This window comes from Papilio polytes, unplaced genomic scaffold (assembly GCF_000836215.1).
Source record: "Papilio polytes unplaced genomic scaffold, Ppol_1.0 DF821956.1, whole genome shotgun sequence".
Lineage (NCBI taxonomy): Eukaryota > Metazoa > Arthropoda > Insecta > Lepidoptera > Papilionidae > Papilio > Papilio polytes.
This window is the reverse complement of record NW_013527248.1, coordinates 3,228,383-3,255,984: the sequence shown is the minus strand read 5'-3', so window position 1 is coordinate 3,255,984 and position 27,602 is coordinate 3,228,383. Positions and strand designations below refer to the sequence as shown.

The window sequence follows — 27,602 nt, the reverse complement described above, 5'->3', positions numbered from 1 at the left end:
CAGCTGGCGGAAAGGTTCCCGTGCGGCTGCATCACGAGCCCGTTGCTGACTGCCGGCGCGCGAACTCATTTGCTAATCCAATAGCGCGCATTGTGCACTTGACAGTATTCACGAGAGATAATAAAACATACTTCGTACAAAGGGATTTCATAATTGGATAATTGATATCGTTTCCTAAGGTAAGGTAATATTGTGTTCAGGGTTACCTTAGCCCTTTACCTATTGTTTCATTAACTTTACTGAAGTTCCTATGCAATTGTAAACTAAGTACTGGTAGGAAACGTAGAATCGGGTTGTCACTATCGCAATCTTTCACTAATCTGATCTGAATGAAATCAAACTACAATTTTCATTCGGACATTGACTAGTCATAAAGTTAAGACCGGTGCATTTATTTTCGTTAGGTCCAGAAGTATTGAACGTTCTGTATATCCGCACGAAATTCGGGACGGGGGCGGCTGGTTTCGCATATTTTTTGAAGGTCCATAAATCGTATTGGTTAGTAAACGATAGAGATTATATGAGACAAGATACATATACAAGGAGGCTTAAAGCACTGTTTAAACGCCATCGTGTTGTGATGCTACATATAGCACTACAAATTTTAGTGCGATTTTTAACGCATCACTAAAGTATTGGCCGATGACATAATTAGATGTATACTATAATTATTTTAGAAAACTTACCTTCAATGGGCGAGTTATGGTGACAGTCTCGATCATCGTAGTAGACGCCATCGTGTCAGACGTTCCCATTCCTAAAACACAACAATAATCTTATCATACATGGGTAGTGCAGAATTAATAAATAAAGGCTGCTCCATAGCTGTCTGAGCTAATAGTATAAACTTTAGATGGATGGATGTTTGAAAGTTTCTAAACTAAACTGCTTAATGGATTTTGATAAAATTGGCATGGCTGTAGAGGATACTTTAGAAGAACACATAGGCTACTTTTTTTTTAAATTTTAAGCGGACAGAGTCGGGGTCAAAAGCTAAGCTCTTTATAAATTGTTTTCACCTTGTAATACTCTAAATGCTATTTTAATAACAAAAATTGCACATCACAAGACAATAATTTGTCAACTAAGACGAAGTACATTTGAAATAAAAATCATTCTCTGCACATAAACTTAAATAGTGTGTTCTAAACCTAATTCGGAAGTATGATATCATCTTTCAAGGACAAGGTAGGATTTGTCATGATCATGTTACACCACAACAGTTATTTAGCATAGAGTTGGCTAATAAAATTACAACTTTAACATGTTGTTCTTAAGGTGCATTTTAATAATAATGTTTATACAGTAGTAGTATTTAACAAGGTTACAAATTAAAAAGTTGTAGTGAATCTTTGCAGGTTTTAATACAGTTTTAATACCCTCAATGACCGTTTTTTCAATATGCGATAGTGAGTGGAAGGTGATCTTTATCTTCATATAAGTGTGATGTGATACAATTTACAAGGACTGAATTTCATTATAATATACATTTGTGACTATCTGCGATAACTTGTAATTGGCCTTCATTTTTGTTTCCTTTATTATTATTTTTTTAAGCTAGCTGTAAGTTATCCGTAAATAAATAAAATAAAATAAAATAAAACAGATAAAATAAATATGGAGCTGGCTTTTTCATTGAAACAGTAACATGCATGTTTGTCACAGCCAACAAATTTCTTAATTCCAATAATCTCTTTATACAGTAATCTTTCAGACAAAAAGATGTCTTAAGTACACCATAGGAAGAAACAAAACAAATGTACTAATATTATAAAGAGGAATGATTTTCATTTTTGGATTTTTCTACATATCGAAATAACTTGGCCGATTTCAAAAATGATACCACTATATAGCTATATTATCACCGAGTAATAGGCTTTTTTTGAATGAAAATTCTGCACTGCCAAAGTCATGAGCAACAGCTAGTATCATATTTCAGAAAAATTTAAACCTAGATTGCAAAACAACAGTAAAAAAATTGTACACCTTTTAAAAATAATGATTAATATTGTCTTGCATCAGTAGACTTATACATTCAAAGATATCCTTTCTAAGAGTCTTTTTCTATGTGACTGTCAAAGAAATTACTGGGCATACAAAATGTATTCTTACTTATTACTCAGGGGGAAAAAATATATCATAATGTTCACTATCTTATCTTAAATATAGCATTACATCATAGGTATCCACTTTCAAAGGTAGACAAGGATTTTCAATGGTTTAAAATTAATTAAAAATGGTAATAGAAAATAGTCTTGTTGGGTTCAGCCATTGAAGTTCATTCAAGTCACCATCCAAGAACAATAATGTTCCATAATAAAGAAAGGAATTATATATGTAACACAAAGGACATAGTAGTTTCATTTATTAAGGCTTTTATTACATATGTTAAACTATCATTAACTAATAAAAAAATGCGATTTACCTTTTTTGAAAAGAGTAAATCTTGTCAACTGAGTAATACAAGCATAATAATCTCTTCAGATATCATTAACATTAATGTTTTCAACAAATATTCTTGGAATGATTGACTCCCAGACAAAGGATATACAATTACTATGTTTTACTTTTTAACATTACATTACAAGAATGAGTCTTGTGATGTTTTTTGAGATCAAAGATAGCTACAGGAAAACAACAATTATAGTTACAATAGCAACAATAAATCATAATTCTGAACAATACATGAATACTCACATGTAAACAACACTCTTAAGTTATTGATTTTGAATCTAAATTAATATTATTCTTGTACTTCAGCACAACCGAATAAACTTTTAACACTATCGATACGATGGATACACTTGCACAAACCGATTCGATGAATATTTAATTCACAAATTCTAATTTTTTAACACAATCAACATCCATCATCGAAGCATAAAAATTGACAAGTACGAGCCGAATGAATGATATGAATCGAAGAATGTCGTTTAAGATAACCGATTTATGGAGTTAATCTCTATGGCCGATGCCAGACAGTGCTGCAGATAAGTAAACTGAAGAAAATGTCTTGCAGGCGTCATTTAGAATACAACGTTAATAAGTTTTGAAATTATTTTTTGAAAGGCAATGTTTTTTTATTTTCAGTGCCAAATATGTGTTTGAAATGCCTAATCTGTACAATACATTTTGTTTGTCAAATGCTTGTCAAATCAAATGTCAAGGTTTGTCAGTTTGTCACGTCTTTCAAAATCAAATGTCTTTCGGCGTTTCATTTTCGGCGGCGGCGCGGTAGCTTTTACAAACTTTGGTGTTTGCAAGGAATGTTTGTTTTTCATGTGAACTTACTAATGCAAATGATAGCAGCATTTCAATAGAAAAAGTATGGCTGGTTTAAAATCACTTGCTGTCAGGGGTATAAGAAGTTTTGGGCCAGAAGACAATGACGAACAACGTATATCATTTGAAAGGCCCTTAACTTTAATTTTAGGCCAGAATGGTTGTGGAAAAACGACTGTTATAGAATGTGTACGCTATGCTCTTACTGGACAAATGCCCCCAGGTAGTCGTAACGATTGTTTTGTCCACGATGCAAAAGTTAACAGATCAACAGAAGTTTTAGGACAAGTCAAATTAAAGGTAAGAAAAAGTTTTCTACATTAACCCTTTCATTACTATCATATTATGCTTAAGTTAACTTTTGTCTCATATACATTTACCATCTATATTGTGTGTAATGCATAATTTCCAAAACAATCCAAACTAATTCAAAGTAAAGAAAAAGTTTCATATTTTTGCTTAATTAGATAGAAGACAGATTAAAGCTATACACTTGGTGGTAAGTGGTCACAATTGTATTTAATTTCAACAAAATTAATCATCATATATTCTGTAACAAAAATAATTTAAGCTCCGAAAATGTTATACTGAAACTTTTATTCTATTAACAGTTTTAATCTTATGCAATAGATTGTGAATGCAAAAGATGAACAACTCGAGATAGCAAGATCTATGAAAGTAACAGCGCTACAAAAGAAGAAAAGTAAATTCCAAACATTAGATTCATTTCTGTCAGTAATTGACAATAAAGGCAAAACTAAAGATATTTCGTCAAGATGTGCTGATTTAGATTCCATGATGTACGAACAATTGGGTAATTATTTATTATATTTTATTATGCAGTTGTAACATTTAATAAGGAAGCATAAACTTTATATCAAGTGACCCCAAAGGTGACAAACTAAAAATTAACTTGTAAATGTTGGCATTGCTTATATTTTCCATTAAGAAGTTGTGAAGCCACATGATCTTTTTCTAATTGGAATGGGTAAGGTATGTCTACCTTACCCATTCCAATACTTTGTTGTACAGTTGGGGAAACTGGCAATTTCCACCTTAAAAGCTACAATTGTTTGAACATTTAGAAAAGAGATCATCATCATCATCACCAGCCCACTATATGTCCCGACCGAGGGGCCCGGAGCCTACCCTAAAGTAAAGGGTAGCTAGGCCATAGTCAACAACGCTGGCCCAGTGCCGGTGTTGGTTGAATTAACACATATCTTTGAATTTCTTCGCCAATATGTGCAGGTTGCATCACAATTTTTCCTTCACCATAAGAACGTCGGGTAAATTATGTACATATGAAAATCGAAAATCACATTGGTACATGGGGGCGGGATTCGAACCCAAGACCTGTAGATTACAAGTCAAGTGCTTAAACTACTGATCCATTGATGATCAGAAAAGATGCGGAAAACCAATACAACAGAGCTTGTAAATATATTTGTTTGAAAAAAAGTCTTAGTAATAAAAGGCTAGTTTCTTTATATTATTATCCTTTGCAATTGCACCAGTCACTGCAATTTAATTAGTTATTTCTAGAATGTGGCGGAGTAATGAACAAGAACATTTTTCCTAAAGTAGAACACCATGGATTTCCACAACTATACATACCAAAAAATCCAGAACCCAAAAACTTGATTATAATTTGATATAAATATATTAGTCTAGATTAGCATTGTTTATGAACAAAATGGTCTTATTTACTTGTAAATTGCAGATATCACTTGGCTATAGTTAAGATAGCACAAAAATTTATATCATACCACATTAAATGCTGTACTCTTCACTTAATACAACCTTCACTATAGTTTTAGAATAAATGCTTGAGCCCTTGTATTTATTTTAAACTCTATCAAATGTAAAAATAAAATATTCATTCTTAAATAAAGAATATTATCTTAATAGATGAAAACAATTGAAATTTAAATATTCAACAAAATTCAACTGGAATAACAAACAGTTTATATTTTTCGTTTTTGACTGCAACTTGGCTTCCATTGTGTTGTTCTGGATACTTTCTAATATCTATCCATTAAACACTCAAATTTATAATATTGATGTGATTATATTGTTTTGTTTTTGAGAAAGTTATATGGCATTTGGATTATTCGCAACCGCCGCCCCGCTCTGTCTCCACATGGGAACAGATGAGAATAAAAAGTTTCATCTGCCTCACCTTTTGCGACAAGGGGATGGTTGGAATTTTTTTATTTTACTTCATAACTGTTTCATCTGTTAACTTATTGGTGATAGTGGGACTAAAAGGTGGGATGAATGAAACTTTTTATTCTCATGTGGGAACAGAGTGGTGTGACGGTTGGGAATAATCCTGGCATTTGGCTACACTCTCAGATTTTGGTCACTAAACAATAAGTCAAAACAATAACAATAAATTGCAAAATAAAGTATTATCTAGTATGGTATTTAGCAGTTTCCACTGTATATTACAGGAGTATCAAAAGCAATAATGAATTCAGTTATATTCTGTCACCAAGAAGATTCAAGCTGGCCGCTTGATGAAGGGAAAAAAGTAAAGGAACGCTTTGATGAAATATTTGAAGCAGATAAATACAGTGAATGTTTTGATAAATTAAGAAAAATAAGGAAAGAGTATGAAACTGAAATAAAAGTATTAGGTAAATTTACTAATAACTATTTTTTTTACTCGAAAATTGCCATCTTAGACCTTTTTTTCTTTTTCAGAACAGAAAGTGGCAAATTTAACAGATAAAAAAGAAAATTTAGATAAGAAAAAATTAGATGTCGTAAATACTGAATCGAAAATTGGTGAAACTGAAATTAGGTTGGCTGAACTTGAACAAGAAGTAAAACCACTTGCTGAAAAAATTAAAGCGATCGAAACATTGCAGAGGAATTTAGTAACAATAGAAACGAAAAGAGAAAAAATCAAAACAAAGTAAGAGACTGACATTGTCTTTTTCTAAATAATAAAAATAACTGTGAAAAAAATTAATATTATAATAATTTTTAGGTTGGAACATGCTACAAATCAAGAACAAGAACTAAAAAGTGCCATTACCAGTTTGTTTGAAGGATCACAAGCAGAGCTAGAGAAAAATATATGTAAGATAATCACTAAAATATTGGTTATTTAAAATAATAAAATAGATTCTTCTTGATATTTACAGTGCTTAATAATACCAGATAATTCTGGGGCACTAAAAGGAACTGCTTTATTTAATTTACTTTAATGATTTTTATTTTCAGCCAATTACGCTACAATCGCCAAAACTAAAAAAGAAGATTTAGATAATTCGTACAAGCAAAATAACAAATTCAATATAGAAGAAGAAAAAATTGCTAACGAAAAGACTTCAAATGAAATGAAATTTAAAGAATTGATACTGTTGGAAAGTCAGAATCAAGATAAAATTGATAAGAAAAATAATATGATAGAAAACACTGCAAAACTGGCTGGTAAATACAAAAATATACTTTGTCCAAACATATTTGAAAAACATTTATAATAGAGAAATATTGATATTTTAACAACAGTTTAGAGAAAAAAAAAAACAAAAAGATGTTATCTTTTCTTGTAATTTGACTGGTTTTATTATAAATTGACAAAATTCACAGTTTGTTAGTAACATGTCAACACTTTAGTTTGATTTTCTTATTTAAATGACTGCTTAATTTAGTCTTTATGTTCTAGAAATTGAGATAGAGAAAGTAGAAAGCAATGAAGATGCAGAGAAAGCGGGAGAAGCTATAAAGGACAAAATAAAAAGTCTAAAAATGGAACTTAGTAAGAAAAAAAAAGAAGCCGATACTGAAGAAAATAATCTACAGGCGGATGTAGATACTTGTCGTGACGCTTTGGTATGTAATTATATTGTATTTAGCATAACATTTTTTTTTAAAACCTATTCTTAAGATGCAATAAACATACTTGGTAAAAAAATTACTCCCATTAAAATATTGTAGAATCTCATCAATCACAGTATATTTTTAATTTTTTTTTTTAATTGAAATCCCTACACCTACGGCACACTTTTGCAATAATTTAAATAAATAATTTGGAAAAAACCATATGTAAGATGGGATGTATGGAAGAGCAGCACATACTGTGTAGACCCTCCGTAAGGGATAAGGGCCAGTGGATGATGATGAATTTGGATAAAACCGCCATGCGGGTAGGGAACGAAAACTACAATTCTGCCAAAAGCAGCAAAGAAGCAAGGTTGCATTGGTTACTCACAAACAATTCTCAGTCAATGTCAAGGGTTGGGCATTTGCAATTGAAAGTTTTACGAAATGTAAACAATAAAGTAAAGTTTTTACTATGTGGAGCGCATGAAGCTGCACGGGAACAGCTAGAATTTAATAATGTATGCTTATCCTGAATTTCAGTCTCGCCACAAACAAAAAATAAGCAACAAAGAATCTGAAATACAAAATATGAAAAAAGACATCACCAAAGTGGAAAAAAGTATCACCGACACAAACAAGTCAAAAGTGCGATTAGAACTTCTGGAAAAGAAAATGACCACAGCTGAAGAGTAAGTTGAATCCATAAAATAGAATAAAGATACAAAGGGCCTGTCCCACAATTCTTATAAATTGCCAGATAACAATCCAATATCTGAAATATGTGATGGAAGTATCAGATTTTGTTCCCTTATCTGACAGTGACGTCAACTTTTAAGATACCTAAGCTTCTATCAGTCAGTGGTGGGACAGGCCTTAAGACAATTAAAAAAAATTATGTCTAATATTGTTAGGGTAATTCTAATCAGGTTTTTATTAAACTGGTGGAGAACAACAAATCAGTAAATTGAATGTTTTATCATAAGCTCAATTAAAATTGTTTCAGAGATTATCAGGCAGTTTCAAATGAGATGGATCTAGAGGAATGTCAGAAGTCAATCAATGAAGATGTAGCTACGATGGAGAAGAGTGAACAGGAACTTGAAGAATTAAATGAAAAGGTAATGCTTTGTTAGATCCTTTAAACTAAGTATATCAAATATCTCAAAAAGATTATAAATGTAGTTTTTATCTTACTAATATTATAAATGCGAAAGTTTATATGGATGGATGTTTGTTAGAGTTTGTAGCCTAAACAGCTGAACAGATTTTGATGCAATTTGGCATAAACGTTGAGGATAGTCTGGAAGGACACATAGTGTTCTCACTTTTGTTTCTTAATTCCACGCAGACAGAGTCGCATGTGGAAGCTAGTTTGTAATAAGTTTTATTTTGTTGTCGATCGATTGTGTAAATCGTCAATTTCTATTCCAACCAGGTTAAGAACTGTCAACTTTGTATAACAAATATAGAGGTTCAAAGTGTTTCGTCAGTTTACAATACGACTAGTGATAGTGAATCTTCTGTTATTTGTTTAATTTAAATTTTCAGATCAATCAGTTACAAAAGCAAAGCGCTAAGTTAAAAGAGCGCGATATGCTAGAAGATTCTTTAAAACAGAAAGAGAAGCAGATGAATGTACTAAAGAACAAACACCGCAGTGCACTCAGTGAGCTGCTCGGAGCAATGCCCGACAAGGGATATGCAATGGCCATTAACAAATTGGAATGCGAATTGAGAGCTGAAGTTGATTCTGTTAAAAAGAAATTAGTAGAAAAACATACAAGTGTAAGATAATTTTACTACTTAAGTTCTTTTTAATTTTACTAATATTACAACATGAAAATTTAAATGGATGTTTGTTAGAAGGTGTTTGCAACAGGTCAATGGATATCGATGAAATTCATCCATTATGTGCCTGCGGCCATCTTGGTACAATGTAGTCCAAATTAATCTGTCAACATCAAATGCAATAAAACCGTTTAGATTTCAAATGTAAATCCACTACATTTGAAATCTAATTCCATACCAATGAAAGTTTTGCTTCAAAATTTACGTAGTAAAATATTATAGTTCCCGATAGTCTAGTATAGCCTAACTAAAAATAAATTAGCCTGGAGGCGCTTAATCGCCTTTATTAGACCACTTTCTAATGTGTACGCTTAGTACCATATTTTTTCGATATGATAGTGGTTTTTATATTCCTGGTTATAATTAATTGAATGTTTTCAGCTAACAAGTTTAGAAACGGAGAGGAAACATGTGCGCGAGTTGGTGACGGAGCGCCGCAATGAGCTGACCGCGGCCGAGGATCAGATGTTCAAGGCGTGCGGCACACAGACGTATGAAGCAACACTCTCCAAATTAAATAACACTGTTGAAAAATTACAGGTAATCTATACTAATGTTAAAAAGAGAAAATTTGAATTTTTGTATGTATTTGATTCAGGTAAACACTACTAGACTGATTTTCAAAATTCTTTCAGAATTAGAAAGGTAATTTATCTGTAAGTAACATAACCTATATTTTAAATTTCACACGGACGAAGTCGCGAGCAACTGTTATTACTTTCATATATCAACTATATTCTCTACTGAAATGTGACAATTCGAACAAAACTATCTTCAGTAAAAAAAATGTTTTGTTTCTTTTGTACCAAGCAATCATATAAAAAGTTTAAACAAATGTATAAAAACAATGAGAAATTTCTTGTCAAATCGTAATATTCCTTCCATATTTTACGATTTAACAAAAGAAACTTCCTATTTATTTCTTCCATATAGAGCTATTAATCTATTAACAATTTGTATTAAGGAATAAGGACTAAGCCATATATATTTTAAAAGTAATATACTTACAATAAAGCATTTTTTATTATTTAACTTCAGGAAGAACAAAATATGTTGCAATCATCAATGTTTATATTTACAAAATATAAAAATCAACTAAAAGACAACAATTGTTGTCCGCTGTGCAACCGAGGTTTTGATACAGATTCAGAGGTGAGACTGTCGTTGATTTTTTGACGCTAAGTTATTTTTTTACCATGAAAAGCATGCCTTATTTTCATGTTTCTGAGTTAACTGTGAAAGCGAGTAAGTGAATAAACGAAAGAAAGACGCAACAAACATAAGCGTTGTTTGTAATGAACGAAAAATGAACTTTACACATAAGTAAATGCTTATAAAAAAAATAAAACTATTTTATCAACCATGCAAAACATGGCCTAAACACATGTAATAAAACATCGTTTTAAAGTGGAAAGGCATAGTAATAATAACAAGCAATGCATTAAAATTAACAAATTTTTTTTAATAATACCATACTTCATACTAATGTTATAAATGCAAAAGTTTAGATGGATAGATGTTTTGGCCTAAAGGCTTAATCACTTTTTTATTTCTACACGGATGAAGTCGCAGGCATAAGCTAGTAGTTTATAGAATTATTATTACAGGCGGCAGATTTAATTTCTCAATTGACAACACAAGTAATGAACGTGCCGGCCAAACAAGAGAAAGTATCGGAAGAATTACAGAGAACATCAGCTAAGAGGGACGATCTGCTCAGTATGAAGTCTTTGAATGAAAAAATAAAAACATTAAAAGAAAAAGATGTACCGCAACTTGAGACACGTTTGAAAGACGTGGATACGGTAAGATATTTGAAAAATCTACATTTAAATGTGACAGTTTACTTTACTAGTTTTCTTTGATAAAAAAAAAAGTTTTTGCGCGACATCTAAGGGATGAAAGATGTTAAATGGTTTAAAATCATCTATTAAAATAGTCTATCATTAAAATATATAACCAAGATTCATAATCATCACCAAGTTAGCGGTGACTAGGCCCACATATCTTTGAATCGAATCTTGAAAAAATCGAAAATCACATTGGTACATGGCGGGATTCGAACCCAAGGCCTGCATCTGAGATTAATACAATTAAAATATCAATCTTTATTCATAGCAAATAGCAAAATTAACGGAAGAATCAGAAGAACTATCAATGACACTGATGGAGCCGGAACAGAAGCTGCAAAACGCCAGACAGATACAGAGCGACATGCCGCTACTGGACAGATACACTAACGAGGTCGTCACCGCCAATAAAGATGTAAGTTACCTAGCTAAATCTTACTAATAAAATTGCGGAAGTTTAGATGGATGGATATTTGTTAGAGTTTACCGTAAACTGCTAAACGGATCTCAACGAAGGCATAGATGTAGAGCATAGTCTGGAAGAACACATAGGCTACTCGCTTTTGTTTTTTTTAATTCCAAGCGGACGAATTCTCGGGCGAAAGCTAGTTAAAAATAAAATTGTTCCCTTTATTTAGTCCTCTCCCTATAATTAATTACTTTCACAGGCCAACTAGCGCATCCACTACTATATGTAATGCTTATCTAGATGCTTAGTGATAAAAGGGTGTACTATAATTGGATAGCGGGTATAATTAACAGAACATCAACTTCTTAATCGCTTTTATTATATATACGAAAGTTTAGATGAATGGATGTTTGTTAATACATGCTTTCAAAACAGCTCATCGGAGCTCACTAAAATTTGACACAAAAGTAGAACATAGTCTGAAAGAACACAGGCTTATTAAGTTTTTTTTTAATACCTCGCGGACATATCCGCAAGCAACAGCTAGTGATGTATATTAATATTTAACAGCTAGAAGCGATCAAAGCTGAGTGCTCCGGTATAGTGGTTGATATGAACTTAGATGAAGCGACAACAAAGAGTAATGGACTAAGACAACAGATCACATCTTTGAGGTCTCAAATCAAACAATCCCAAACAAAACTGAACCAGCACACTAAGAAGTTGCAGACAATGGGAGAAAAGAAAAACAAACTTAAAGAGGAACTACTCAATGTACAGAAAAAGGTAAGATTCTACTAATATATATAAATCTAACAGTGGTAGTGCCCGCTTTAACATCTTAGCACTGCAGGGCCGGCACGCCCCCAGTAATACCACGACCACACAGAAGACAGGCGTGAAATGGAAGCAATTCCGTGTTTCGTCTGATGAGTGTGGTGCCGGAGGCCTAATTTAAGTCCCTTTCTCTTTACCACCCTTTTCTTATAAGGAGAGGATGGGAAGGGGAAGTGGATTTGACGGTGGAGGAGATGCATAGGAAGGGCCAATATCCTCTTTATGTGCGTCTCCTCCTCCGTCGGATAAGGGTATGCAACGCATCTGCGATCGCGGATGTCTATGGGCAGCGGTCGCTTCGCCATTTTGGCGGATTCAGCTGGCCGCTTGCTCGTTTGCCACCTTATATTATAAAAAAATAATAATAATAACCGAAATTGGGTATAATATATTGTATTGGGTATACTCCTGACCTGGACCTCTTTCATTGCTCTCAAACCTGAGCTCACATCGGTCTTTGTATTCGTTCTCACGTTCTAGACAACAAAAGTAAAAATTGGTAATTATACAATGTGCACAACTGCGAAATATATTTACACATATCAACCATGAAAACATTAGTTTAACTCAAATGTACAACACCTCATTTATGTTCTTTCAATAAGTGAGCAGCAAGCTCCAACATCAATCTCCGATACATTTGTTGTTCATTAACACAAATAGACAATACCAATTAACAAGCAAAATATACATTTGTAATCCCAATATTGTTCTTTAATGTTATAAAGAGGAAAACTTTGTATCTTTGTAACTAAAACCACTAGACCGATTTTAAAAATTCTTTCACCATCAGAAAGGTAATTTATCTGTGAGTAACATAGGCTATATTTTATTATTACTAATGTTTAGAACTATTAATAAACAGCGTATTTCTGGACGCCAGCGGCAAAAAATTACTAAACTTTAACTTTTCTCGGCTTACGCTGCCTAAACCGTTAGAGGTATATAAAAATGAAATATGAAAGAATTGTAGATCTCAAAAAGTTCTATAGAAAAGTCCGCGATAGCATCTTTAACGGTTCTCTTACAATGACCACTTTTTTGTTTACAAAATGAATTAAAAACAACATGCTATTTGCAGCGTTCTTTTATTGGTTTCAATATTTATCCTTATCCAAATTAATGCGTTTGTTATCAGGAGAATTTAATGTAGAATAAAATTGTTCTTTACAGTATTTAAATTGGACTAATAGTTTAGAAGATATCTCAAACACAAACAATAAAAGTAACCGAAAAATCAGCTTACAAGCTATCGGGCTTAGAAATTTGGAATCTTGCATCGGTAGATTTCTGTTATTACGTAGATTACTAATAAGTTAATACTTTTGGTAATAGGTTGCAAAAAAAGGGCGAACGTATTACGGTTATATTCGTTATTTCACGCGGGCGAAGTCGGAGCAACAGCTAGTATAAGAATAAAGTAAATCTCCTATACAACTTGCGATAGATTTATGTATCATAAATAATTAGTCACTGTTCTTTAACCACTCGCTTAAAACAAATTTTGATAGTACCTTAGGTCATTTAGTTGTTGATAAATAGTATAGATTAACAAATAACTTTTAAGAATATAGAATAAATCAAATATAATTAAAAAGCGAACACTGTATATACTTTTGTAAGAATTTTTTTTTTATTTATTTTTTCCTTGTCGTAAACACTATTGATATTTATTTTAAAGTTGTAAACTAAAACTTAAACAAATTATTTACAGGTCCAAGAGTTAGTGAATTTACAAGAAAATCTGAAACAATTGGAATCTAACAGAGAGAAAGCGTTGGTTGAATTAAAGGAACTGCAAGACGCAACTACGCCTTTGGAAGTTGATTTGAAAGAAAAGGAAAAAATTAAAAGTGAATGTGTTAAGAAAAATAGGTAAGTACATTAAGTGATATTAGTGAGGATTTCCACTGCACCAAAACACATGGATTTTCTCTTTCTGTACGTAAATTAGTCCTTTCTAAGTTGTAGGCTATGCTCTTGCTGATCTCTTTGGCAGCCGTCGCTTCTTTAAAAAAAACTATATAAAACATGATTAAAATAATTTTATTTTTCTTTACCAATAGGGCTGCAATCGACGTCAAAAATGATTTTATAATTAAAATAAAAAATGCATTCGATAAAGTCGAATCTATTGAAGTAGAGATCAATGAACACAAAGAGAGGAATGTTCAAGCAGAAATGGATAAAATAAAAGAAGCCAATGAGCGGCTGATGGAGAAACAGAAACAGATAATGGTCGACAGAACTACACTTACTAAGAAAATCGATAGCTTGAAAGACGAACTGGCCAAACAAGATGTAAGATTTTTATTAATTTAATTATATGAACTACGTTTATACATCATACTAATATTATATATGCGAAAGTTTAGCTGGATGGATGTTTGTTAGAATTTGTAGCGTAAACGATCTGGATAAAATTTGGCATAGATGTAGAACATATTCTGGGAGACACATAGATTACGTCCTTTTGTTTCCTTTAATTGCACGCCGACGGAGCCGTGGTGAAAAGCTAGTTTCAAATAAAATTATGTGTTTCCAAGTATTCTAAATGTGTTGTGTGTGATATTACTTAAATATAAAAACCATATTAAAAGAATAATAGTCAATCTTACTCAGGATCCCTTTAATCGTAGTCTCGCAATTCTATATTGCGGAGATTTGACTGTTTTTAGTGCCTTTATTTTCATATCAACAGCGCTAATACAATGTTATAAATTATATATAATATATAATATATTTCAGATATATAAACGCAACTTGGAAGATAACCTCAAACTACGTAAAGCTCAATCAGAAATCACTAATAGTGAGACTGAACTGGCTGCACTCAACGAGAAGCTGAGCGGAGTCAACATGGACATGATTGCAGAGAAGGAACCGTTGATGGCAAAACATGCCGACTTGTTCAAAGAGAAACTGCAAACTGAAGGTCTGATGGGTGGATACAAAGTAAGGTTTAGTAGTAATAATTTACCAACAAAAACCCTAAGCACATCACTCGTGTAAAATATAAAAAGTATTTATTACCTTATGTATAAAAATCCATTAGCATAATCATACTATCATACTAATATTGTAAATGTGAAAGTTTAGATGGATGGATGTTTGGTAGAGTTTGTAGCCTAAACGGCTAAACGGATTTTGATGAAATTTGATATAGATGTACAGGATAGTCTGGAAAAACACAATTAGGCTATTTACTTTTGTTTTGTTTTTATGTGTGAATCTTTATCCAAATAATTATGTTTTATTCCACGCGGTCGGACTCGCGGGCGAAAGCTAGTTATCCATATTGCAGTTAATAAATTTAATTTGACTTTCCTTTTCATTTGTGTGTTGAAAACTTCACCGATATCTATAAATGGATAGTAATTTTTCCCAGAGTTATCATTAACATAAAACATTTTAACATTGGTAGAGCCCACTTTAAGATTTTTATACTAATGTGCCTGCTGTGGAAATCAAATAGATACAATATACCATGTTTTGTTATCTGTCCATTTATATAGATTAGTTGAAAAAATCTTACAAGGTTTAAAATTTTTGATATTTTCAGGAAAGATTGAAACAATGTAAGCTTGAACTGAAGAAAGCTGTGAATGAGGGTATAGAGAAACAATACAGGGAAAAATATTATGATCTTCATGTTATTAAAGCTCTAGAGAAAGATATTAAGGATTATTCAGTTGCCTTAGAAAAGTGCCTTATGGAGTTTCATAAAGAGAAAATGGAGAATATTAATTTAATTATAAGGTAAGTTATGTTTCCAGAATATTCTCATAAGTTTGACTTATTGTATACAGGGTGTATTGATTTTTATTTATATTTTTACAGAGAAATGTGGAGGAAAATTTATAGGGGGAATGATATTGATTATATTGAAATTAAAACGGAAGGAAGCGCTACTGCTAATGCTGATCGTAGGAAATACGATTACAGGTATGCATTTGAAATTATATGAGAAAGAATATATTGTTCTCTTACAGATAGAAAATAAGGTAATAGAAAAAAATGACTTCATAATAATTGATGTTCTAATTAAAAAAAAATTGCAATTAATATTTGTTAAGATGTGAACTGTTTTAGCGATATTTGATAGTTCAGGGTCAGTTATCATAAATTATTATTTTAATAATGCATCAATAGTTTTGGGACACATTAATCTTATGTAGCTGAGTTAAATGTTATTCAATAGCAAATTCATTGCCAATTGTTATTGAAAGTTTTACAGGATAAACAAGGAAATTAAGTTTTTATAATGCGGTTGGAGCCGAACGGGAATAGCTTATATTTTTAAATTGTATTTTAGAGTGGTGCAGTGTAAGAACGGTGTGGAAATCGACATGCGTGGCCGCTGCAGCGCGGGACAGAAAGTGTTGGCCTGCCTCATCATACGTTTGGCGCTGGCTGAAACCTTCAGCACAAGGTATTTATAATTTAACTTATGTTTTAAAGACACTAATCCTTCTAATGTGACTCAAAGAATATCTACATAGATTTATAAATTTTTAACCCCTTAAACCATTATTGTAATGCAATTTTTATTATTATAACGATAGAGTTGCGAATTTTCTTTTATTCCAGGTTCGGTATCTTAGCATTAGATGAGCCAACAACAAATTTAGATCAAGAGAATGTTAAAAGTCTGTGCGAGGCTCTCGGGGAAATCGTTTTAGAAAGAATGACGCAAAAGAATTTCATGTTCATCATCATCACCCACGATAGAGAATTCATCGAGTCCTTGGGCAGTATTGACAAGGTCACGCATTTCTACGAAGTTTCCAGAAACGAAGAAGGAAAATCCAGAATCAAAAAGATTAGATTTACTTAATGCATTTTTCAAATCCTCCAGTCATTCCTATTTCGAATGTCAATTGCTGTTAAAAAGGCTGTGCCTTACGAAATTTATAAAAGTTAAGCATTACATTTTTATATATTAATAAATATAACCTTTTTATATGTTTTTATTAGTTTATATTATTACACCCTTAATAGTGTTTGAGTAAAAATCTTTTATATTTTTGAGCTATAATTTTATGTTTAAATATATTTTACAACAAATTATAAGTAACTATTTTATAAATAACGAAGCCATACAATTTCTTACATATTAATAGGAAAAGTTTTCCTAAAATCTATAGTAAGTATATACAATAGAAGAGTGTTACTAATGTTTTCTAACTTGCTCATACAAAAATGTTAACCAGAAAATAATCCCGTAATACTGTTCAACGGTTTGCATATTTCCATCTGATCAATTTGTAACAATTTGCTCTCTTGCAAAACAGTCAAAGTCACTCCTAGAAGTTCACAAATTTGCGTCGGTGGAAATGATTGAGACAAACACTTAGTAATATAAGGAACCAAGTCTTCAGTAAAGCAAATACAAAACGACACGAAATTCTGCCTTTCAACTTCTGTAAATGCTTGTTGCTCTCTGTTATAAAAAGTTAGTAAGATTTGCACCGATTTTCCTAATGATTTTCTATATTCAATATAGACATCTTTCACAATATTCAAAGGTGCTGTTACTCGGAAAGAATTTAGAATGGATAGCAATCCATTACAATACTCCGCTAATGGATAGTAATCTAATAAATTTTCAGGTGGTCCTGATATCATATTTTCATTCACCGGTCTTGGTAAATTCTTTATCATTGGTACTTTATAAGTTCTCATTTGATTCTCAAATTGATTATCCACTTTATCAAGGTTATAGTGAAACTGAGACATGATATTGTTTCTAAATAATGGTGTAAGCACACAGCGTAAATCTGCACCCACTCTGCCAAACGACAAACAGAGGTACATACATTGATTCAAAAGGGACTCAAAACTCGATTCATCTTCTTTCTTCAAATCTCGGTTCAGCATTTCAGTTAATTTTTCAACCTAAAACAAAGGATTATTCAATTTTACTGACACTATACAATTTGGAGAACAAATCATTAATGATAATTTATTTTACCTTTTGTTTTAACCAACATGACAAAGCACTTGTTCCACTTAGTTCGTAGTCGCGCAATTTAGAATCCTGTGCATCTGATAAGAATATTGATTTATGCTGAGTTAACACATTAAACAGATGTATTCTGTGTAACTCAACAATTTTTCTTAACAATCTATCCGATGCTATAACAGAATAACAAAAAAATATTTAGTTCTGAAAATATTATATGGAAATGTAATTTGACTGAAATCTAGCACTATGTTCATTAGAAACAATTTTAGAACATACTAATACTTACATTCACTATTTTTAGCATCTTCTAAAGCTTTTTCAAACCAAGCATTTCTTGCTTTCAAAAAGTGCAAATGTAATCCATCAGTCATTATTGTATTGCTTGGTATTTTACTTCCCAAAGATAGTTTGCTTTGGTCTTCTTCTGTCGATTTAAACACTGTATTAGCTCTTCTTAAGTAACCTAAGATCTAGAAAATTAGAATAATTTTCATTAAGAAAACTTAAGTCTTCCAAACTTCAAAGTTCTAATCTAACTTAACTTACTTGTAAACACTGTGGTAATGGTAAATCGTAATGTAACTGATTGTACAGTTGATATAAAGTTTCATACCAGAGTGTCATAATTTCTGATGATGTATTCTGAAAATAAGCAACAACTATGATTATATAATATGACTTTATAACTATACTAATATTGTGAAGGGAAAAGATTTGTATTTATGTATTGTAATAACTCAAAAACTACTGGACCAATTTAAAAAATTCTTTTACCATTGAAAAGGAAATTTATCAGATAGTAACCGGCCTAATTTTTTAATTTTATATGGTTAAATTGCCAAGCAACAGCTAATAACTATATATTTGTTAATTACAAAGTGTAAAAGATAGTATACCTGAACAATTGGTATCTCAGAGTATCTTTTTGATAGGTTACGAACAAAAGTGAAAATATCCAAAGCACTCTCGTAATCTTCTGCATTGAGTGCTTCACGCATCAACGAAGGCAGTTCTAGTAATTCCAATAATTTATCACTTTGATGACGAATACTGCTATATCGCCTAAAAGTTATGTTATTTCAAACTTTATCTCTCAACATACAATAAGTAATGTTATAAATGAATTGAATAAAAGTCATTTGAATAATTATTTTAAACTAACAATTTCTTAACTTACTTTTTATCTTCAACAATATTTCCAACATTCATAGAAAAATTCTCTAATTCCTGTACAAAATCTGGCATAGTGTTTAGAAAAACATCCAAAGAATCTTTGGATTTGCCCAAATCCTTCATAATGGTACGAGAAATCTCTGCTGTCTCCACAAAGGTTTTACAATTTGTGAATGCCAGCTCTTGAGTCTGTTCTGTTAAATGTTTCATTTCATCAGACAATCTCTCTGGTTCATTTCTTATGTGTTCCCAATTTTGCGATCCAAGCTTTTTGATATAATCATTAATGTCATTGAAGTATTCTGGAGTTTCTGCAGGCATTGATGAATAAAATAAGTAAATTCATTGATTATCTTAGACATATTATTGACAGAAGAGATATATAGAAAAAAGAGTGTTCCAATCTTTAAAAGAGTTTGACGATGGAAACTAATTGGACAAAACGTATTTTTATTCAGGTTGGTCTTCTGTAACATCGTGGTATTTCAAACCAAACTTTGTCGGGGCCCACGAAAAGATATAAACAATTACTGCGAGCCCCACATTCCTGTACTAAATATCTGCTTGCTTTAATAACATAAATAACATACCATTTGTTGAATTTGGGAATAATAGTTGGCACAATTCTTTCAATTCTTGAGCCATTTTAGTATCTTTATCGGATTGTACTATAAATTCCCGGTGAAATTTTGCTTTAGTGTACACAAATTACGAAAATGATACGTAATTTTATTTCATAGTTAATGACATTGACGGATTTTTGACTGCTTTTGACACATTTTGTCCGTCGTTTATGATTGTCACCAAAGAATAAAAAAAACTTGTAATTGTGATAAAAATTAGCTCCGACAAAACAATGAACTATTTAGCTTAGCTAGCTTTAGCTTAAAATAAGCTTGCCTCAATTGGATCCATACAATGAGGCTTCTTCTCTATTACGCTATAAAGTAGAAAAAGATGAATTTAAAACTGTAACTCATGCCATTTGCATAATCTATAATTTACTCTTTGATAATCTGTATTGTGTAAATGAAAATTTTTATGGAACGAAGGAATATTAGTTCAAGATTACCATTTGCTTAATAACCAAATATTATTTAAACATCTGGAAATATCTCGCGAAACCAATGGGAAACATTACGTAGGCAAATTATTTTCGGCGCGGTAAGTAATTTGTGATTTCCATCAATACTTTGGTTATACCCTATGTTTTCATCCATGTTGAACTATTGATAACTTCTGTGATTGCGTCATGTAGGTGTATAATTATGAGATGTACTTAAAGTTTTATTCAGTGTTTTGTTAGCAAATCGCTTAATAATTACTGTTTAGGATTATTAAAGATTTTATCTCTGCAGTTAAACCTTTCATTTTGACACTTCTAACCTATGAAATTTCGACTCTTGACACCATTTTTGTTTAACTTTTCTGTGTATAATGCATCACAATCGGTAATATGGATTGTTAGATCCGTGCTAGAAAAGTTTTATCCTATAATAACTTACCTGTTCATAACTGAATTGTGTTTAGATAAATAAGGTTATGTTGATGTTTTGATTAGCTTGATGTTAGATGTTAAAATCCTTTGACACATTGAAATGTAGCATTTTGTGTTAACCGTTGTATATTGACCTACCCATGAGTGCGTTTCACGTTAAATATATCGAATATCGTAATATTAGATTGTACATTTCGTGTTTTGCGATAATCAGTAGTAAATATTTAATTTTTTTTTTAATGATTTTAGTTGCTGTCTGAGACAGCCGCAATGGAGACGTCAGGAGTTGATTTCAACCTCCATTGGGAGGAGGTTGTGATTAAGGTAATATCAAAATGTTCTATATGGTTTTAATTAAAAATTATGTATCTGTAAATAAAATCAATTATTGCAACTAGTGGTTACAAATAAATACAATAATGTTAGAGATTTTAGCCAGTTCATTATCCATGTTTAAAATAGGTAAAGCCCACTTATGATAGGTGTTCTTTTTATTAGTGTATACAGACATTTTAAATGTATTCATGTAGAAATTCAAACACTACCATAATATAAGCTTTCAGTTCTTTTCTTTTAGTTTTATGTATTTTAGTATAAAGGTATATAGTGCAGTCTTTATTTAAAAAAAACAGAAATAAGAAATAGCGATTGATCTAAATGACTGAAAATGTGCAGTCATGGTTTTCTGGGGTTTGATACTGATTTTAATGATTTTTTAACACTAAGAATTTCCAGAACTCCCCCAAACATGAGAGTGACACAATGTGCAACCTTGAAAATGTACAAAGCTATTCAGCAATGGTGTGTATTTTATGATTTCGTAACAAGGTGGCATGTGGTGTGGGGTAATTTAGTTGTAAAGCTTTTACTAACTAAAATTATGGATTTATTTAATTATATTGAGTATTATATACTTATATATTTGCAACAATAACCATTTTGTTTGCTAAGCTTAAATTTTTAATCAGAAAACCTGATTTTTATTTAATTTACCAATTACATACATAATTAAAGGTAAATTTTGTTCCATGTATAATAATAAGTAGTAGATAGGAAGTTGTATGACACATGTTTTTGGAATAGAAGATTCATATTAAAAAAGCCTTATAACATGCTGATCTGTTTAAATAACCTTTTTTGCATTCAATGCTACTAGAAACAATGCATAACTCTAACAGATGTGATATCAAATTTAGCACCTAATTTGCTTATTTATATTACTATAACATAATAAATGTTTTTTCCAGACATCTGAAGAGATAAAAGCAGATACAGATCAAATGGCGGCAGAGAATCTGATGTTTCTATCACAAGATGTGGTTGGTTACACAGAAGCAGTATTGCCAGATGAATTGAATGTAGAATGTGTGACAGAAGAGGTGATAACTGATGATTGGGTTCTAGCCGGTGGACAGGAGAGGTTAGTGTCATACATCTATGCTAATATTATAAAGAGGAAAGATTTGTATTTATGTAAGTATCTTTGTATGTATTAAAATAACTCGAAAACTACTGGGTTGATTTCAACAATTCTTTCATTATTTAAAATCTGTCTTATTAGTGAGTAAGTGTGTATTTTTTATTTTTTAAAACAACAGTATGCATATATAAATGTGTTAATTGAGATGGCATGGATTGTCAAGAGTAATTTTATTAAGCGGCAATAATACATTGTAAATGTGAACAATATTTTATTTTATATTTCTAGAGTGGAGGTGCCCATGGAGCAATTAGTACATAATGCTTTAGATGTGAAAGTAGAAAATGATATTGACGTCCCTTTACCAACTGATCAGGTGAGGAGGTACTTTAAATGTAGTAAAGAAAATGAGTGAAATGGTAAGATGGCTTACCATATGTTCATATATTCAAGAAAGAAAAGTATTTTAACTACTTAAACTCATTAATACTATTTATTAATAGATCCTCAAAACTGTCAGTTTTTTTTTTAATGGATTGCCAATAGGGTCATTAAATCATGTTAAAATGTTTATATTTTATCTTGTGACACTGCTTATTATAATTTTGTATATATAACATGTGAATACAAGGTAGCATTATTTGACGACTAACATAGTACCTTTCAAAGAAGTTACCGTTGAACAAAATGTTTACTATGTCTAGTCTGTATATTTCTAAAATGTCTTATATTGGTCTTTATAAAGGTAAATAGGTTAAGATATATTTGATATATAGGATCAGTACACGGCGATGCGGCCGTGGCCATGTGATTTCTGTTCGCGTCGGTTCCGTAAGAAGGCGGCGCTGATGAACCACATGGTGGCGCACCAGAGCGACCGTCCGCACGCCTGCAACCTGTGCGGCGTGCGCTACGTGCGCAAGTGCGATCTCATGAACCACCTCAAAGTGCACGCCTTTGTACCAGATAACCATGATACAATGGATTATGGTAAGTTATACATAACACAACTCATTACGACATTGAATACCCAATTTAATTATTGGAAAGGTATACTTATAGCAAATTCAAAGTACACAACCAAATTAAATATGCCATAAACAAAGAAAATAAAAAAGCAGAACATATATGACAAGCATTCACAGCACTCAGAAGAAAAAGATTTTTTTAAATAACAAAAGTTAAATCAAATACCTTTCCCTATAAATATAAATTACACAATAAACAAAAAATGAGAACTAAAACAATAAAAGAAAATTTAAATGTTACTGGTGGTAATTTAAGCCAAGATCATTTGCTTAAATATCAAACCTTAAAACTACTTCTTTGATTTACAATGCTTCTGCTTGACTCTCTCTCCGCCTTGATCTGGCATACTGTCTTAACGTTTCTGTTCTCCGATAACATTTAAAATGTTGAATGCAAATGAACTGATTTTTCTTGTCTTAACCTGAAGGTCCTACCAATATTAAAACTAAATAAGGCTACTTCTGACTCATGAGTTTGGCAGATTATAATTCACCTATCATGTATTCTGAAGTGTTTTATAATTTTTGTACATTCAAAAAGTGTAATGTTTGCTACATATTATTTAGATTTTGTTCTTAAGGTTTGAATTTGCACACACACTCGTCCTCGTTATTTTTTTTAAATAGATAAAATTGATTCTATGTAAGATTTCTTTTCCAGACGATGTTATTAATAACAGTCCATTAATAAAGCCAAAGAAAAAAAGAGGACGAAGAAAAAAAAATCCGGAACCAGAAGAGGTACTTTTCCAATATTGTTTCCTATTAACAAATGAGCATACAAAAATATCGCTTGTAGCCAAATTACCTGATTGTAAATACTTCACGTTCTCTAATCTCTTTCTAAAGAGAAAGAAAGCTTTCACTCATTCTTATGTTGTGTTCTAGGATGATATGTGGGAGAATATGACGTCTGCGCGCACGCAGCAGTGGCAGCGACGCGCGCGCACGCCCGTGCGGCGCTCCCCCTCCCCGCCCTCGGAGCCAGACCCGCCCCCCGCGCCCTCGCCGCCCTCCCCGCCCTCGCCCCTGCCGCCCGCAGACCCCTCGCGCCCCTTTGTCTGCCGGCACTGCGGCGTCGGCTTCGCGAGGGAGAAGGCGCTACAGTCACATTCTAGGGTGATTATAGCGTTTCGCGTTTCGCCCGCCATTTTGTGAACAATTTATTTTTCAATATAAAATAGCAAGCCTATGATATGTCCACATTAGTTAACTTCCAGGGGAAAACGTCGTCAAATTTAGAATAGTTTTTTAATATCAGCTTTCATATTTATTTTTTAAATAATCAAGACTAATAGCGCCAATTTAGCAACTAATAGACTTGAACAATTTCAGTTGTATTATCTTTACAATTTTTAGAGATCTAGGCAACTATGAAATGACTTTGGGTGCGGTTTACTTCGGTTGTCAGTTGAGTTGGTGAATTGAAAAGGTAGCTGCTGTAATGTCTTGCAATGTATATATGTGTTGTGCGCAGATCCACGGCGGCGACTCGCCAGTGGAGTGCGGTGAGTGCGGTGAGCTGTACTGGTCGCGCGAGGCGCTGGCCGCGCACGCCGCGCACAAGCACCCGCACGCGGCGCCGCGCGCCCGCAGGGACCCCTCCTACGAACTCTCCAACTCGGGTACGTCATCATGTACACATTTCATAATAAGTTAAAGAACGGTCGTCTACATATTTAAATATTGCTTCAGTATTTGGCCGTAAGATGGCATGTACAATTCGTATGAATTAACTTGAGACCTGCGTCGATGACGTCATTTTCAATACGATTTAGAAAATGAAATGTTCTTGGAAGAGATTTAGAATAATTAGTGATTTCTTACGGTTCGATCATTACTTTCCACATAAAATCTATTTATATTGAGCTCGTAACCAGCTGGGGAAGTGGGTTGGTTTCCAGTGGAGTCCCAATTTGTGAAGAGTAATCATAGAGTTGAAGTGAAATTTGTGTTCTCTACTGGTAAGCAGAGAACACAAATTCACAACTTCAGAGACATTCTTATGTTGTGTCTCTTCTTCAAACACACTTCAGAGAGAGAGGTATCTCTACATTGTGTTGTATTAGAATATTTAGTAATGTTGTGCAGACGAGGACTACGACTACCGCATGTCGCTGGAGGGCGAGGGCGAGGGCGAGGGCGGGGAGCGCGCGGGGTGCGGGCGCGGGCCGGAGCTGCGCTGCCAGGACTGCGGCGTCGCCTTCCAGCGCGTCGACCTGCTGCGACGACACGTCGCCGCCGCACACAAGTATGCATTTAACACATTGTCACACAGTTAAGAGGGATGTGAGGACAAGAAGGGATAAATTTAAGAATCCGTATATTAGAGGAAGTTTGAAACAAGCGCCAGTGGTCGAGAAATTGAGAAGCAAAAGCTTAGCGTGGTATGGACATGTTATGCTAAGAGAGGATGAGGACATAAACCAGAAAGTGTTAGGATTAAATGTGAATGGCTACAAAGGTAGAGGAAGACGGAAGAAAGTATGGATAGATTGTGTGAATGAGGATATGCTTAAGTAGGAAGTGAATTCAGATATGACGGCTACCAAAATGTATGGAAGAGCACATCATCCGACAAGGGCAATTTGTAGATGATTTAAGAAATGTTTAGAGTAGATATGTCTCACTATGGTGAGCATCATTTTTCACCAATAACTTCTTTGAAAGGTACTATGTTAGTTGTCAAGTACTATCACCTCATGTCTTTTTTTTTAGCTACAAGCGTCACGACAGCACGAGCAGCGCGGGGGGTGGGGGCGGTGCGGGCGGCACGTGGGGGTGGGGCGAGCACGCGTGCGACGTGTGCGGCGAGACGTTCGCAGACCCGCTGCAGCTGCTCGCGCACGCGGAGGGCCACGCGGAGCGACACCGCCCCAGCGCCAACAGGTCTCTCCTCACTCAGATGGATGGATGGATGTTTGTTAGAGTTTTCAGCTTAAACGGCTGGACGAATTTGGACGAAATTTAGTGTAACTGTAGAGGATAGTCTGGAAGAACACATAGGCTACTTACTTATGTTTTTTTAAATTCCACGCGGGCAGAGTCGCGGGCGAAAGCTAATTAGCAAATTGTGTGAAGTTTGGCAAATCGTGTGAAATTTGGCATATTGTGTGAAGTTTGGCAAGGCTACAGGAGATTTGAGATGAGAAAGAAAGACGTCGTATATTTTTTGTGACGCGAGTTGAACTAGACTATTTTCCCGAAAATGATATTGTTTATGATAACTCTAAAAACATAAATATTGAGCTACTTTTTTTTCATGAATAAAAGTGCGACATGTTCACATCGCAGAATTAATACAGAAACATGTCAAGATCTCTGTTTTTCCCCATATTTTTTAATATTTTTGTCATGTGACAATTATCACATTTTACAGATTAAAAAGAATGGGTCGCGGCAAAACTAGTGCGACAGCTTCAAATAACTCGAGGCAGTTTCCATGTAGAGAGTGCGGTAAGAAATTAATAATGTTCAAATAATTCTCTCTCTGATCATACGAAGTACAAATTTTATCTTACTACTTACTTATACTATAAATGCGAAAGTTTAGATGGATGGCTACAAATTCTAACCATGTAGCCTAAACGGCTGATCGTATAGATTTAGAGGATAATCTGGAAGAACACATAGACTTCCACTTCGGTTTTTTTTTATTTCACGCAGACGGAGTTGCGGGCAAACGCTAGTTTATAGTATTTAAGAATATTTCTTTTTAATATTGTTTAAAAATGTGTATATTTATACGTTATAGGCAAGGTGTTCGGTTCGCGCAGCTCGCAGCAGATCCACGTGCGCATCCACACGGGCGAGCGGCCCTACGCCTGCCGCTTCTGCTGGAAGGCCTTCGCCGACGGCGGCACGCTGCGCAAACACGAGCGCATACACACCGGTACACACACTAGTACTATATACTTACACATCTCACTTACATACAAATGGATTTTATTGTCTGCTTTTTATTACATAGGTGAGAAGCCGTACGGATGTGCAGTATGCCCACGCGCCTTCAACCAGCGCGTGGTGCTGCGGGAACACGTGCGCTCACACCACTCTGCACCCAACAGACGCACCAACGGTACTCATATATTGTCACCAAACTAACATGAAAATATCACTCTCATAGCAAATACAACCAAGTTCTACTTTGATAACATCTTATGCTAATATGTTAACAGGCAACAACGTGTACACATGTGTGGTGTGCGACCGCACGCTGCACTCTAGCGTGGAGTTGGTACAGCACCTCATACAGCACTGCGACGCCAACACCGCGCTCAAGCGGCAACCGCAGGCAAGTATTACATTACTTGTTGATTTGCAACCTATATATCAATGTGTTGAATGCAATATTTTAAATTAAATGTTCACAGAACGGTCCTCGGAAGTACAAACGGCGGCGGAAATTGAAAACCGAACTGCTGTCGCCGAAACGCGAGTGGGAGGAGCCGG

At 33.4% G+C, this 27,602-nt stretch overlaps 4 protein-coding genes across 6 annotated transcripts in view; 2 read left to right on the top strand and 2 right to left on the bottom strand.

Moving 5' to 3' along the window:
- Nucleotides 1–2,915, bottom strand: part of LOC106107611 (transmembrane protein 47) — a 23,036-nt gene extending 20,121 nt beyond the window's left edge. For all 3 annotated transcript variants that reach the window (XM_013288515.1, XM_013288517.1, XM_013288514.1), the window contains exons 1-2: nucleotides 2,698–2,915; nucleotides 687–757 (exon numbers count right to left, since the gene is read on the bottom strand). In XM_013288515.1, the coding sequence (XP_013143969.1) occupies nucleotides 687–755 (69 nt within the window). In that variant the 5' untranslated portion in view covers nucleotides 756–757; nucleotides 2,698–2,915. The remainder of the gene's footprint in view (nucleotides 1–686; nucleotides 758–2,697) is intronic.
- Nucleotides 2,916–3,169: 254 nt separating this feature from the next.
- LOC106107631 (DNA repair protein RAD50) lies at nucleotides 3,170–17,034 on the top strand. Its single transcript, XM_013288571.1, has 22 exons — nucleotides 3,170–3,582; nucleotides 3,913–4,096; nucleotides 5,739–5,924; nucleotides 5,992–6,205; nucleotides 6,281–6,372; nucleotides 6,517–6,726; nucleotides 6,962–7,128; nucleotides 7,660–7,808; nucleotides 8,123–8,237; nucleotides 8,668–8,904; nucleotides 9,349–9,507; nucleotides 10,006–10,119; nucleotides 10,575–10,772; nucleotides 11,086–11,232; nucleotides 11,797–12,012; nucleotides 13,778–13,938; nucleotides 14,130–14,364; nucleotides 14,812–15,018; nucleotides 15,626–15,822; nucleotides 15,904–16,008; nucleotides 16,379–16,495; nucleotides 16,654–17,034. The coding sequence occupies exons 1-22, from the start codon at nucleotides 3,328–3,330 to the stop codon at nucleotides 16,898–16,900; spliced, it is 3,912 nt and encodes a 1,303-aa protein (XP_013144025.1). The 5' UTR covers nucleotides 3,170–3,327; the 3' UTR covers nucleotides 16,901–17,034.
- A 107-nt stretch (nucleotides 17,035–17,141) lies between these two features.
- LOC106107540 (conserved oligomeric Golgi complex subunit 8) lies at nucleotides 17,142–19,979 on the bottom strand. Its single transcript, XM_013288416.1, has 7 exons — nucleotides 19,795–19,979; nucleotides 19,209–19,515; nucleotides 18,928–19,093; nucleotides 18,578–18,673; nucleotides 18,318–18,501; nucleotides 18,038–18,201; nucleotides 17,142–17,961 (listed from the first exon to the last, which is right to left on the bottom strand). The coding sequence occupies exons 1-7, from the start codon at nucleotides 19,847–19,849 to the stop codon at nucleotides 17,269–17,271; spliced, it is 1,665 nt and encodes a 554-aa protein (XP_013143870.1). The 5' UTR covers nucleotides 19,850–19,979; the 3' UTR covers nucleotides 17,142–17,268.
- A 237-nt stretch (nucleotides 19,980–20,216) lies between these two features.
- LOC106107536 (zinc finger protein 358-like) overlaps nucleotides 20,217–27,602 on the top strand; it is a 9,163-nt gene continuing 1,777 nt past the window's right edge. The window contains exons 1-16 of the mRNA XM_013288412.1: nucleotides 20,217–20,368; nucleotides 20,952–21,026; nucleotides 21,438–21,503; nucleotides 21,950–22,122; nucleotides 22,411–22,498; nucleotides 22,899–23,112; nucleotides 23,812–23,891; nucleotides 24,039–24,269; nucleotides 24,628–24,775; nucleotides 25,242–25,401; nucleotides 25,869–26,039; nucleotides 26,530–26,606; nucleotides 26,905–27,042; nucleotides 27,121–27,228; nucleotides 27,329–27,444; nucleotides 27,524–27,597. Coding sequence (XP_013143866.1) covers nucleotides 20,973–21,026; nucleotides 21,438–21,503; nucleotides 21,950–22,122; nucleotides 22,411–22,498; nucleotides 22,899–23,112; nucleotides 23,812–23,891; nucleotides 24,039–24,269; nucleotides 24,628–24,775; nucleotides 25,242–25,401; nucleotides 25,869–26,039; nucleotides 26,530–26,606; nucleotides 26,905–27,042; nucleotides 27,121–27,228; nucleotides 27,329–27,444; nucleotides 27,524–27,597 — 1,898 coding nt within the window. The 5' untranslated portion in view covers nucleotides 20,217–20,368; nucleotides 20,952–20,972. The remainder of the gene's footprint in view (nucleotides 20,369–20,951; nucleotides 21,027–21,437; nucleotides 21,504–21,949; nucleotides 22,123–22,410; nucleotides 22,499–22,898; nucleotides 23,113–23,811; nucleotides 23,892–24,038; nucleotides 24,270–24,627; nucleotides 24,776–25,241; nucleotides 25,402–25,868; nucleotides 26,040–26,529; nucleotides 26,607–26,904; nucleotides 27,043–27,120; nucleotides 27,229–27,328; nucleotides 27,445–27,523; nucleotides 27,598–27,602) is intronic.